Here is a 13,850-nt window from a genome sequence, read left to right on the forward strand (position 1 = left end):
TTCTTTCTTTCTTTCTTTCTTTCTTTCTTTCTTTCTTTCTTTCTTTCTTTCTTTCTCTTTCTTTCTTTCTTTCTTTCTTTCTTTCTTTCTTTCTTTCTTTCTTTCTTTCTTTCTTTCTTTCCTCTCTCTCTCCCTCCCCTCCCTTCCTTTCTTCCTTCCTTCCATGGCTGAATATACTATGTGAATCTAGAAAATGCTGCACTTGCCATAATTACAGTAGATTAAGACGTTGTGTGAAACATAGCCATGAAAACTTTCTCTGGGAATTTTCAAAGAGATTGGAATGATTAGATCTTGTTTTTTCCTACTCTGTTTCTTCCTCCCTCTGAACTGTGTCCAAGTAAATGTGACCAGAGTTCTCCAATTTCCTTCCAAACAGTTCTATACATCTGCTCTTTCCAGGCAATCAGATTTTTTTAAAAGTGATTTTGGAGCACCCTACAGCTGGAAAGGATCTTTTTCTAGCAGAGCCATGTGGGTCTAGAAAGTGTACCAACATCATAGTGGGAAGCAAAGGCCAAAATAACAAAATAACAGAGTTGGAAGGGACTTTGGAGGTCTTCTAGTCCACCCCCTGCTCAAGCAGGAAACTCTATACCCGTGATGGTGAACCTATGGCACGCATGGCAGAGGTGGCACATAGTGCCCTCTCTGATGGCACCCGAGCCGTCAGCCCAGTTCAGCTCTGCCGCATATGCGTGCACAGCTCCCACCGGCCAAGTCGTCTTTAGGTCTGTGCCGCACATGCGTGGGGGGTGGGCCACATGTGTGTGGGCCGTGTGCAGGGGGCGGGCTGCATGCACAAGGGCCACACACGCATTGCATTTTGGGGGTTCGGCCATGTGTATGCGCATTTGCGCACGCAAGCGCTTTGGGCACTCGGTCCGGGAAAGGTTAGCCAACACTGATCTAGGATGTTGGCCATTGCTGCCAGTTTAATATTAGATGGATGCCTTGGAGTATTGCATCTAGTTTTGGTTGTCACAAAACTCTGGAAAGACTCTGGAAAGGGTGCATAGAAGAGCAACAAAGATGATTAGGGGACTGGAGATTAAAACATATGATGAACAGTTGCAGGAACTGGGTATGAATAGTTTAATGAAGAGAAGGACTAGGGGAGACATGACAGCAGTCTTCCAGTATCTCAGGGGCTGCCACAAAGAAGAGGGAGTCAAGCTATTCTCCAAAGCACCTGAGGGTAGAACAAGAAGCAATGGGTGGAAATTAACCAAGGAGAGAAGCAATCTGGAACCAAGGAGAAATTTCCTGACAGTGAGAACAATTAACCACTGGAACAGCTTGCCTCCAGAAGTTGTGGCTGCTCCAACATTGGAGGTTTTTAAGAAGAGATGAGACAGCCACTTGTCTGAAATGGTATAGGGCAGTTGCGTGCCAAACGCGGGTGGAGCATGGGGGGGGGTCACGCGGGTGTGTGCCCATACCCATAACACAATACCCCCTGTGTGCCCTGCCCCAATGCTCCCCCTGCCCCCCTGCGCATGCATGCTTGACCCCACATACGCCCCCCTGTGTATGTGCGCGCGATCCCCCACGGCCAGTTTTGGGCCTGGCAGGCCTCCCTGAAGCCTTCTGGGACCAAAAATGGGCTGCGGGGAGGCGCCACACCCCCCGAGGCCCATTTTGGGGTGGGGATGGCGTGCTGTTCCTCCCCCACACTCTCCCCGCCCCTCACGCATGCGACCTCCCCTGACCCGTGCATGCGCACCTGCCCCCCCCACATACACGCATATCTCCTGCATGTGCCCCACATCAGAGACCCAAAAATCAGCTGGCCGGTGGGAGGCCGGTGGAAATAGGCCCCATGGTTCCTAGGAAGATCATAAGACACACATTAGCTTTAAAGGAGGAAAACAAGAAAAAAAAAATCTGCCTCTGCCTCCCAGCATCCATCCGGTATTCATCTGGCGAGCGTCCTTGCAACAAACAGCAAACAACCTGGTCAGCTTCAGCACATTATCGCAGCCCCAGCACGTGGCTCATCAGGGCTCCGCTCCGTTGCCCCTACCACCGGTCAACTGAACTGAGCTGCTGCTGCTGCCACCGCCAGGGAACGCTGGAGCCTTTGTTGCTGAGCAGCTGATCGGCGGTTGGATCGACCTCCCGGAATATTGCTGATCAGCTGTTCTAGGTGGCAGAGATCACCTCCGCCTCCACTGCTGTTCGCTGCTGCCATTTGGCGGCGGTGATCGGCGGCTGCAGAAGCAATTGGTGGCAATGGGTGGCGGTGGAGGTGATTGGCGACTACGGCAGCGGCAGCGATCGGTGGCGGTGGAGGCAATTGGCAATGGTGAACGGTGGTGGCAGCAGCAATCCCCGCTGCCTAGAACAGCTGATTGGCGATATTCTGAGAGGCCAATCCAACCACCAACCAACTGCTTGGCAGCAAGGGCTCCAGCTTTCCCTGGTGGTGGCGAATGGCGGCAATGGTGACAGGCGGCAGTGGTGACAGGTGGCGGCGGCAAATGCAACAATCCCCTTCCCCTGCTGCAAAATTTGCTCCATAAGATGCATAGACATTTCCACCCACTTTTTTTCGGGGTGGGGGGTGGGGAAGTGCATTTTATAGTGTGAAAAATACAGCACTAAATTTCAACTTCAATAATTCCCATGATGAAAAACTGTTATGGGTGTTGGAGTCCAACTTATCTGGAGTTACTACTGAGGAAGGGCTCAATGTGTGAGCATAGAGGAGTGTAATTTATTTCTCTTTCCAATCTGCAGTTGATTAGCATATTTTTCAGTCTGTGGAACATTAAATAATAGAAATGACAGAAATTAGAAACAGTTCTGTTGTTTGGAGGAAAAGGGATTGTAATTATATTGGTGGCAGGCTGGGGACAACAGCTGCAATGGCCAGATTCCCTCCCACCACCCACCCACCCCAACTTACAAACATGTTTGCTCTCAAAAAAGAATAGTGAAAAACACAAATTTCAATTATCTTCATTGGATGTTTGTTGACAAAAAATACCATTCAGGGAGTTACAGCGCCCTCTGTTGGACAACATCATAAGAGCTCTGCTGATGAGATACTACTTGGCAATCAATGCAACCAGGGACTTGCCTCAGATTAGCAGCTGGCCATGTTGTCCCCACATCTCTAGTGTAGAATGTAAACAGGGCCCACCCTTCTCCTAGAAGAATGAAATATTTTGAGAAATATTAAAAAGGCAGAAAAGTATATTTCCCTGGATGAGAAATGGATAAACATGCTTTTGGAAAGCAGCCCCCACCTTTCTTAATACCCCTCAACAGATGTCAGCATTTAAGAGATAAAGATATAGATAGCTCTATTCATAAGCAAATATCCTCACCCAAGATCCAACAAAGGTAGGATTAGCCCTCAGCCACAATAGGAATTGCCCAAAGCCCCTTCATCATCTCAGTTGCACCATCCCCAGAAGTTCAAACTTCAATAAAATTTACCGTGTTTCCCCAAAAATAAGATCCTATCTTATATTTTTTTGAACCCCAAAATAAGCGCTTGGCCTTATTTTTGGGGAGGTCTTATTATTTTGGGGCGCGTGGAGCAAGACGGGGCTCCTCTTGCCGTCTTATCTGATTTCCAGCTCTGTCTCCCTAACCCTAACCAGATAAGTTGTGCATGCAGTTAAATATTTTTGGGGAGGGCTTATTTTGGGGGGGAGGTCTTATTTTCGGGGAAACATGGTAGCACAGACAAACTCCTAGGATTTGTACATGGCCCCAAGGGAGTCTGACAACAGCCAATAGAATACATGTTCATGCACAGGAACAGGAAGTTCAAGTTCAAGAGCCGAGGTGGCGCAGTGGTTAGAGTGCAGTACTGCAGCTACTTCAGCTGACTGCTAGTTCAGCAGATCAGCGGATCAAATCTCACCGGCTCAAGGTTGACTCAGCCTTCCATCCTTCCGAGATGGGTAAAATGAGGACCCAGATTGTTGGGGGCAATATGCTATTTAGTATACTGTCTTTGGTGTAAGCCGCCCAGAGTCCTCGGAGAGTGGGCAGCATAGAAATATGACTAATAAAATAAATAAAATAAAATAAAGTGCAAAGCCCAAGAGAAGGTATAAATACCCCCCATTCTCAACTCCATGTGGTCAGCTGCCCAGAACCGCACGTGCTTGGTGGCTCTGCTTCATCAATAAATGGACCTTCTTTCCAATCAGCCTCCATTTTGTCTCCAGTGCCTTTCTCCTTGAACTGAACCAGATGAATATATATATATATATATATTTAATTTGATTTATATGCCGCCCTTCTCCGAAGACTCAGGGCGGCTTACAATGTGCTCAGCAATAGCCTTCATCCTTTTGTATATTTATACAAAGTCAGCTTATTGCCCCCACAAACTGGGTCCTCATTTCACCTACCTTAGAAAGGATGGAAGGCTGAGTCAACCTTGAGCCTTGGCGAGATTTGAACCCTGCAGTAATTGCAGGCAGCTGGTCCACACTAGCAAGTGATATTCAAAGAGATAGACAGCCTCTGACCTAGAGGATGTATTAAACAATTGCTCAACAATCAGTAGTATACAGTATACATCTTGATAGTTTTCAGAATTTTGTTAAAGTCAACAGCCAATTTGTCATCGATTAAATTTGATTTAGTTCTATTTCCTTTCTTCCTTCCTTCTTTCCTGCCTTATTTTTTTTCTCCACTTGTAACACAGCATTCTAGGCCTTTTTTAAAAAAAACATTCAAGAGAACATTTTTTTTTCTTCTTAGCCAAGGCCATTTCTTTTGGTATGTGAGAACTTGTCTTTTCAGCACTAAACAATAGAGAACTTATTCTGAAAGTCCTTGAATGCACTCCCAAGTTTTAAAAAAGATACAAACCCAGCTGGGAAAGAGTAGCATAACTAATAAATTTGCCACTTGTGGAATGTTATCTGGAATTATTTGTTTTTCGCTCCTCAAGTCTCAATGTCTTTTATTGTTTGATCGCTTGCTCTCTGACGTATCACATATATCAAATGTATGTATTGTTTGTTTCTGTACCCTATAAAAGTTTTGACACCTCCCTCCTCGTAATGAATGTTTTTTGCTTTGCTTGAATTACCTGGAGATTCATATTTTGGGGTGGACAAAGAAGCCTCTTTGCAAAAGTAAAAGTCTCCCTCTCAAATTCAGAAATCGAATTCTTATCAGCTCCACTCAATGCCAGTCTGGTGATCCACAATGCCAGCTGCTCCCTAAGAGCCCAGTTTCCATGGTTATCTGAAAAGCAGATACTATGGAAGCCCCCAGTGACAGCTGTTACTTGTGTATCCAGCACAAGCCACCGGCCCTATTATGTCCCCCTCAGTGGTGTATTAACCATTAAGCAGACTAAGCACGTGCCCAAAAGGGGCACCACAACGTTGAGAAAGAAAAAGAAAATGGCTTCGTTTGTACAGTATGTACAAAGGAGGGTAGCACTAAGATTTGTCAGTGCTTAGGGTACCAGTGAGCCTTAATCCGCCACTGGTCCCCCTGCTATATATCTGGAATTTGGCACCCCAACCAGGGGTGAAATCCAGGTTCTGGAGAACTGGTAGCAGAAATTTTGAGCAGTTTGAAGAACTGGCAAATGCCACCTCTGGCTGGCCCCAGAGTGGGGTGGGAATGGGGATTTTGCAATATCTTTCCCCCAGGAGGGGGGAGGGAATGGGGATTTTGCAGTATCCTTCCCCACCAAGCCCATCAAGCCACGCCCACCAAGCCACACCATGCCCACCAAGCCACGCCCACAGAACCGGTAGTAAAAAAAATTGGATTTCACCATTGAACCCAACACTATAATCAGTCCTAGGCATCTCATTGTCAGATTCCTTATCCACATGTACAGCACTGAAGATCCATCTTGGAGGTCTAATTTTGAAAAAATTAATGTACAACAATCTTGTAATGCTTTCCTTCCCTGACTGCAGGTTGCTTGAAGGAGTCAATATCAGGATTCATGATGGAACTGAAACATAAGGTTACTGGTAAAATATGCTTTGTAATCAGCATATTGTCAAAATAAGTTCAGCCTGTATTCTCTTTTGTTCTAGATCAGTGATTCTTAACCTCAGCCACTTTAAGCTATGTGGATTTTAACTTCCAGAATTGCTCTAGATTTTACATCCATCTTTCTCAGTGGTGAAATCCAAATTTTTTTACTACCGGTTCTGTAGGCGTGGCTTGGCGGGTGTGGTATAGCTTGGTGGGCATGGCAGGGGATGGATACTGCAAAATCCCCATTCCCTCCCCACTCCAGAGGAAGGATATTGCAAAATCCCCATTCCCACCCCACTCCTGGGGGAAGGATATTGCAAAATCTCCATTCCCTCCCCACTCTGGAGCCAGCCAGAGGTGGTATTTGCTGGCTCTCTGAACTACTCAAAATTTCTGCTACCGGTTCTCCGAACTGCTCAAAATTTCCACTACCGGTTCTCCAGAACCTGTCAGAACCTGCTGGATTTCACCCCTGATCTTTCTTCAGAGTCAGTCTTAGTGGGTGGCAGCAGCCTCTAACCAGCTCTTAAAAAATTAAGCAGGCTCTTTGGAGGGGAGACCACTTGGTAATGTCGAACATGAAGTGATACATCAGGACAAAAATCTCTGAAAGGCAATACTGGGGTGAGCAGATCTGGCTTGCCAATCTCCAGGAGAGTATTGGATGACAGCAAAGGAAGGCAGAAAAATGCCAATTACTGCTTCTCAGATTTGGCAGCTTAGAATAGCATTGCACTTTTTAGATATTTTAAGATTTCCTCCCCACCCACCCAATAAGTCTTACTTCTTTTAGAAATGTTCTGAGAGAGAGAGAGAACAGAGAATATTAGAGTTGGAAGATACATTGGAGGTCATGTAGTCCAGGGATCTCCAACCTTGGCAACTTTAAGACTCGTGGACTGCAACTCCCAGAATTCCACGAGTCTTAAAGTTGCTAAGGTTGGAGACCCTTCTAGTCCAATCCCCTGCAAGAACAGGAGACACTACCATACAGAGGCGGGGAACTATAGCCCTTTTTATGACTTGTGGACTTCAACTCCCAGAATTCCTCAGCCAGCCATGCTTGCTGGCTTTGCTTGCTGCAGAATTCTGGGAGTTGAAGTCCACAAGTCATTAAAAAGGCCCATATAATTCCCCAATCCTGCACTATACCATTTCAAGACACCCGGTCCCTTTTTTGCAAGCCTCCATTGAGGGGGCACCCATAACTTCTGAAGGCATCAGACTGGATCTTCAGAAATGAGAAACTCGCAATCCCCCCCTCCCGCCTAACGCCCCCCCCAAAAAAAGCTGCAGGAGGGCTCTTCTAACATTTTCATAACTCTATGAAGCGCGTGGCCTAGGCGTTGCCGTGGTAACCCGGGCAACGACTGTGACGTAGGCCGCGGGCGAGCGGGGTGGGTGGGGTTTAGAGAGAGGAGCGCTTTGGCGGAAGCGGGCCTGGTTTCCGCTTCCGCCCGGGGCTCGCTCTTTTCCGTTCGGTAAGGAGAGGCTGCTGGAGGCGCGTGGAGGGTGGGTGGTCGGGCCGGGCCTTGTGTTGGGGCGGGGGGGGAGCCGCTTCTTTTTCGGCCCGTTTTACAAAGCGTCCTTGCGTGACTCTCGACCCGGGGACAGGAAGGCAACCTGAACACGCGTCTGCCTGTTATCAACAGATACTTTTTAACTAGGTTAGATGAAGTCGAGCTCGATTTCTGGGGAGTTCGTGGACGCAACCATGTGGTTCCCCTGGCAACAGTGTGTGTGTGTGTGGGGGGGCTGACCATTACTGCCTTCTGGGAAGCTTTAGCCATTCAACTCATTTGCCCCCCACCCTCCTGGGGCTTCCTGGTGGTCTCCCTTCCCATTTTGGTTGGGCTCAGCCAGAGTTGTGGCTGCCATTTATATGTGGTAGCATTTATATAGGTATAGAGAACAAGAGATGCTTAAACTGTATTTAAGAAAGTTGGGGTAAAGATATATTATGAGGAGAGGAGAGGTACAGTTTTAGGGTTATAGATAAATAAGCAGAGATATAGGTATAATACAGAAGATAGAGCAAGAAATGACAGAGTGTAAGTCAGTTCTCACAAAATAACACCAAAAAAAAGAGAATGGGCAATTTGTTAAGCAGATACCGCCGTGTAGAGTTTAGGCACCGGAAACAAATTCCTTGTGCGTCTAATCACACTTGGCCAATAAAGAATTCTATTCTATTCTAAATATATGGGCATATATCTAGGGTTTCTATGATGGGTGTGTAATGTCTAAAGTTCCTTGGCCGTGGCAAGTTCAAAATATCTGGACTTCAAATTACCACACTTCCCCCACCAGCATACTGGGGAGGAATTGTGGGAGAGGAAATCCACACAGGTTGCCAAGGTTGAGAAACACTGGTCTAAAGGAATATTTGTAGATCTAAATATGGATAAAAGGCAGAAATGTAAATCTTGTAGATAAGGAATTACTATAGGGCACTGCAAACCAGAACAACTAGACACAAGGACAGTTTTCCCAAATGCCATCACTCTGCTTAACAACTAATTCCCACAACACTGTCAAATAATTTACTAAGACTGTATTACTATTTTTCTCTTCCTTATTAGTATCTATCTCTTCCCACTTATTACTATAACCATGTTGCTTGTATCTTTCAATTTATATTGTTTTTATTTGTTTCCTTTATTTCCTTTATTTATTTGTATGATTTGATAGCTTATTAGCAACCTTGACTATCACGAAGTGTTGTAACTTTTTATTCTTGATGAATGTATTTTATTTTCCTTATGTAGACTGAGAGCATATACACCAAAGACAAATTCCTTGTGTGTCCAATCACATTTGGCCAATAAATTTCTTTTCTATTCTATTCTATTCTATTCTATTCTATTCTATTCTATTCTATTCTATTCTATTCTATTCTTCAGGAATTACTACATAAATACAGAACTGAACGTGGGTTGTGGTGCATACAGTGATGTCAGACTCGGGTTCTGCTCTTTTATTGCTATCAGATGTCACCCCCTACTGGGCAGGGAGAGGAAGATTTTTTTTTAAAAAAAAAAGTCTTGATTCACTTGTCACTTCTCTACATTTTCCAGGTAACCTCAGCTGCCACAATGCAGATTTTTGTGAAAACCCTCACCGGCAAAACCATCACCCTTGAGGTGGAGCCAAGTGACACAATTGAAAATGTCAAGGCAAAAATTCAGGACAAGGAAGGTGAGCATTGACCCTGAGATTAAATAACAACCTGATAGAAACAGCTTGCATGTCTCCAGGAGACAGATGGATCGCCTGCGCTGGAGACGTTCCAGAGTTGCCATCTGGTGAACTGTGCTGTGGTGGGAGCTAATTGGGCTTCTGTATAACCGAAGATCAAAGCAGAGCTTTGCCAACTGAAACAGAGCTGTACTTTTCAGATTTCTTTGACCAAAAAAATTGTTATTCATCCATGGCCACGTGGTTGGGGTTGTTTTATCAAACATTGTCAGGGATACAACTTGTTGGGGAAGACTGGAAAGAGTCATGACTGCTGGTGCTTAAAAAAAGATTGACCTCCACTTGGATTTATTCCTTCTGATCTGCACAGTCTCTGTTCCAGAAAGGATTAGATAGAAGTATTTTTTCCCTAGAAAGTGACCTTTATAATGGATAAAATCCATAAGAAAGCAAACTGATTTGAAAAGAAAGCAGGAAGAAAACAAAGAATTGAAATTTTAAAAAATTCTACTTTAAAGGAGAGGGAAAGACTCAAACAAGGATCCAGGAGGATGGAAAGAATAGGTGCCAAAACAAATATTTGGGCAAGAGAATGCTCTTTAATCCAGAGCTTCCATAGATAAACCCAGGCCCAGAATATCATCTTCCTGCCTTGCAGAGAACTTCTCAACAAGGTCTTGGGATAAAGATCTTAAGAAGCAGACTCACTGATTCATATGTGTACATCCTTCTGTATACAGTGAGAAGCAAAATGGAATTTAGAATTGGAGAGAGATAGTTAATATAATGGCCAAGACTTTAGTCTGTAGAGATTCTCAAGTCATCCAGGTCATGGTTGTCCCAAAGGTGCTTTTTCAGGAGCCAACTGGACTTCCTTTGTTTTTTCTTTGAAGACGTTTTGCTTCTCATCCAAGAAATTTCTTCAGCTCAGACTGGATGGTGGGGAATGGAAAGATTTATATTCCTTGCAGACATCTGGTCATTTGCATCCTTTTTAGAGGGTCATTGAAGCACTTGGAGGTTTATCTGTGTCCTCAGGGACACAACCAAGGCTTTGTGTCCTCAAAATTTTGGAATTCTTCCATCTTCACTATGAGTAGCTTTCAGATTCCTCCTGTCTCATTGTGTAAAGATGTAGGTGCATCACTTTTAAACATGTTTTCAGTATGCTACTAAAGTGTAAATATTCTCTTGAGAGGTACAGCATTGTTGAAAGTAAGACCTTTGCTTGGTTATAAGCAAGCGATGCTTTCTCTTCCATTGCATGGAGAAAAATAATTCTAAACTTGTCTTGCACAATTGTTAAGGTCCGTCAATGGTCTGGTGCAGCTTTACTTGAGAGAAGGAACTGTGTGAAACCTGTTGGTTTTGTCTTTAAAAAAAAGAAAAGAAAATTCTCCCCCATGTCTGCCTTCGATAATTGACTTCCTTACAAAATCTTTGTTTTGTAGGTATTCCTCCTGATCAGCAGCGTCTGATCTTTGCGGGAAAGCAGCTGGAAGATGGACGCACACTCTCAGACTACAATATCCAGAAAGGTATGGCTCTGATGACCCATCTCTTGCTCTCCTCAATTTGGAAAAGCTCATCAGTTAGCCTTGGTTTATTATATGTCAGAAACACACATACGAATCAGACCCAAATTCAAGACAGCCTAGAAAGAGGATACCATTTTTGCAGCTAGTAGAAAAGAGGGGGCTTTTATTTTTCATTTAAACATTTTGAGGCCATTACAATCCTGATTTTGTTCCCAAAGGATGAATATAAAAATGAATTTGCTACTCAGTAACAAACATCTCACCTCTGACTATGTAGACTCTTAAGATAAAATCTGCTGTTGAGGTGGGCTGAATCTTCCACCATCTTGATTAACATTCAAGAATAATGTTGCTTATTGATGATGATTTTGAGTTAGATTACGGGTAGGATAAATGGATACCTCCCAATGACCTTGCTGTGTTTTCTCCTGAGAATATTTAAATATTACTTTTTTCCACGTGGTACTCGTTATCGCCAACATAGTGCAATGGTAACTGGCAAGACTGAAAGATAACAGAGAACATCCTGCTATGGCAGGGAGCTTGGCTAGCGATTGCAGTGTTTGTCCAGCCAGCTGTGATTCACCATCAATCTCCAAGCTCTCTGCCAGAAAAAGATCCTCTCTGGCCCTGGATACTTTGCAGAGCTTAATATGGAAGATGGAATGATTGAAGGTCATTTTTTGTTCCATGTTCCTGGGGGTTCCAGTTTCTCGTTCTGGGTTCTAGAGCAGCAGATCCCAACTCTCCCCTTTACCAAAGCTTCTGCAAACCCTGGTCCGTGCTTGTTAATCTTGTTTCTATTTTTCTCCCCACCAAAGAGTCCACCCTTCACTTGGTGCTGCGTCTCCGTGGAGGAATCATTGAGCCTTCACTCCGCCAGCTGGCCCAGAAGTATAACTGCGACAAGATGATCTGCCGCAAGTATGTCCCATGGAGTGTGAGCGGTTCCAGGAAAATGGGGGTGCAGGCTCTTAAGACTGGACTGCAGGATTTTGGCCACACCAGTTTAGGGAATGATAATCCCACACATCTAGGGGACTTGGGAAATGCTTGGCTTATGATAGGGAACTTCAGTAATATCAACCGAGATGGAAAATTACGTATACTCTTCGATTTACAACTCAATCTCATATTTTTTGCACTGGTCTTTAAGCAAATCATTTTACTCAATGAGTGGTGGGTTGTTTTTTTTTTTTTTTTTTTTTTGCTGGAAAACATAATCCTGTGACTTGGTGCTGTGGCTGTCGTAAGTTCAAAATCGGATATTGAGTAGCTTTTTGGGGAGGTTTGACATGACTGGATGGTCGCAAGTCAAGGACTGTCTGCCTTTTTACAGCTTAATTGCAATAGCTGTGACTAAAAGACTGAAAGGCAGTCATTTTACTGCTTTTTGCTTCAGGTTCTGGACAACATCAGTAAAATAATTTAATTTCAATCTTTATTACAGTCAGAGAGAAACACAAGTCAGTAAAATATATCATCAGGTTATGTTTATCCCATTTTTGTATCTTTTGGCTTTGCCAAAAGATGTATAACATTATACAATCCAAGCTTAATTTCTTGCTCTTGATAGCGGGCAGAAGTTGCTCTCTGGAAGATTCTCCTGGGGAATGTGAACAATGAGGCACCCTGTTGTTTATTTCCAGCATTTGATTCTTGGTGGTAGATTGTAGGGGTTGCACTAAGCATTTCAAATTCAAAATGCCCCATTTTAGAACTTTTCCTTTAGAGTTGCTGGGAGTTATACTGCAGCATATAAATCTCTTCTACTCTTCCTCCTCCTCACTTCCAGAAATGGTCTGAAGTTGAGATGGTTTCGACTTTATTTCAAGTTTGAAACAAAGACCTTTGGGGCTTGGGCAGTTCCTGGAAGATTGGTACAATGCTGGAATATTTCCAGCGAGGTCCAGATAAGCCATTTCAGACTTAATTCGAAAAGAACTACTGGCAGGTTATGTTTGAACACAAACTTTTCATTACGTATTGTCATGCAATAAATAGATGGTATGCATTTAGGACAGGCATGCAGAAACGGGGGGGGGGGGGGAGGGGGAGGAGATATCTTACTGTATTTTAGACTTCATTTTCTCTCCGGTCTGGCCAGATAGTCCTGGGTGAGCAGCTTGGGTCCAGCACGAGTGGGAGGACCGCAGTTTGCTTTAACTTTAGTTTGAAAGTGTGGGTCCCTCTCTTAAGAACATTTCATTGGTTCATCTGTGTCACATCAAGGCAGGAGCGGTTTCTGCAACCACAGTTCAAAACTGGAATGTTCAGATGCTTAAGCCTGTGCCAGGGAGACCAGTAACAAGACTCCATCTTGTTTTTTTCCCCCCTCCTTTTTAGGTGCTATGCCCGCCTGCACCCCCGTGCTGTGAATTGTCGTAAGAAGAAATGTGGCCACACCAACAACCTGCGCCCAAAGAAGAAGGTCAAGTAAAGAGCACGGCAGGAACTGCCCCCATCCCTTCTCCTAGTACTTGGCTGTGGTGTTCCTGCGGTAACGTGATTCATCTTCCCTCCTCTCGCCGGAGGCCATTTTTTCCCTGCCAGTTGGAATAAAAACATTCAGTGCACCAAATTTGTCTCTTCCTCTTTCATTTTATGCCTGAATTGCAGCTATATGCAAGGCCTCCAGATCAGGGGTGGTTTCTAAAAATTTTTACAGGTTCTGTGGGTGTGGCTTGATGGTCATGTGACAATTCTTTAGAATTTAGCAGATACTGGTCTACCAGGCTTTTAATTACTTGCAGAGCTGTACCGGTCTACCCCTTTGTTTTTGGAGGCACTGGTCTACTCATTTGTTATTGGAGGCAGCGGTCTACTCATTTGTTTTTGGAGGCACCGGTCTACCCATTTGTCTTTTGAGCGCCCTGGTTACCACCACACTGCCTTTTAACACTGATCAGCTATAGGGCGGCCCTTTGAAGCCCCGCGGCAAGAGTTTAAACGGTTTTTTTCCTTCTAGCTGATCAGCTGGGACTCGGAAGGCAGTGAATAGATTGGGGGCGGGGCCAAATAAAAGGTGGTAACCATGGGGGGAGCAGGAGGGCCCAGCTCCCGAACAAAGAGAACCGGTTCGGTGACATCGTCACCGCTACCGGCTCGGTCGAACCGTGAGGAATCCACCAC

General features: G+C 44.6%; 1 protein-coding gene across 4 annotated transcripts; it reads left to right on the forward strand.

Annotated features, from left to right (window-relative positions):
• The first annotated feature begins 7,373 nt into the window (after window positions 1-7,373).
• Window positions 7,374-13,299, forward strand: UBA52 (ubiquitin A-52 residue ribosomal protein fusion product 1). Of its 4 annotated transcripts, none has more exons than XM_034422627.3 (5): window positions 7,374-7,463; window positions 9,060-9,180; window positions 10,632-10,718; window positions 11,540-11,642; window positions 13,065-13,299. In XM_034422627.3, the coding sequence occupies exons 2-5, from the start codon at window positions 9,078-9,080 to the stop codon at window positions 13,156-13,158; spliced, it is 387 nt and encodes a 128-aa protein (XP_034278518.1). In that variant the 5' UTR covers window positions 7,374-7,463; window positions 9,060-9,077; the 3' UTR covers window positions 13,159-13,299. The 4 variants fall into 4 exon arrangements, with proteins under 4 accessions (XP_034278518.1, XP_034278517.1, XP_087731913.1 ...); XM_034422626.2 differs by having other exon boundaries at window positions 7,452-7,649; XM_087875787.1 differs by having other exon boundaries at window positions 7,452-7,494.
• The last annotated feature ends 551 nt before the right edge of the window (window positions 13,300-13,850 follow it).

Source organism: Pantherophis guttatus, chromosome 1, assembly GCF_059756535.1.
Source record: "Pantherophis guttatus breed Tessera chromosome 1, ASM5975653v1, whole genome shotgun sequence".
In the NCBI taxonomy this organism is placed as follows: Eukaryota; Metazoa; Chordata; class Lepidosauria; order Squamata; family Colubridae; genus Pantherophis; species Pantherophis guttatus.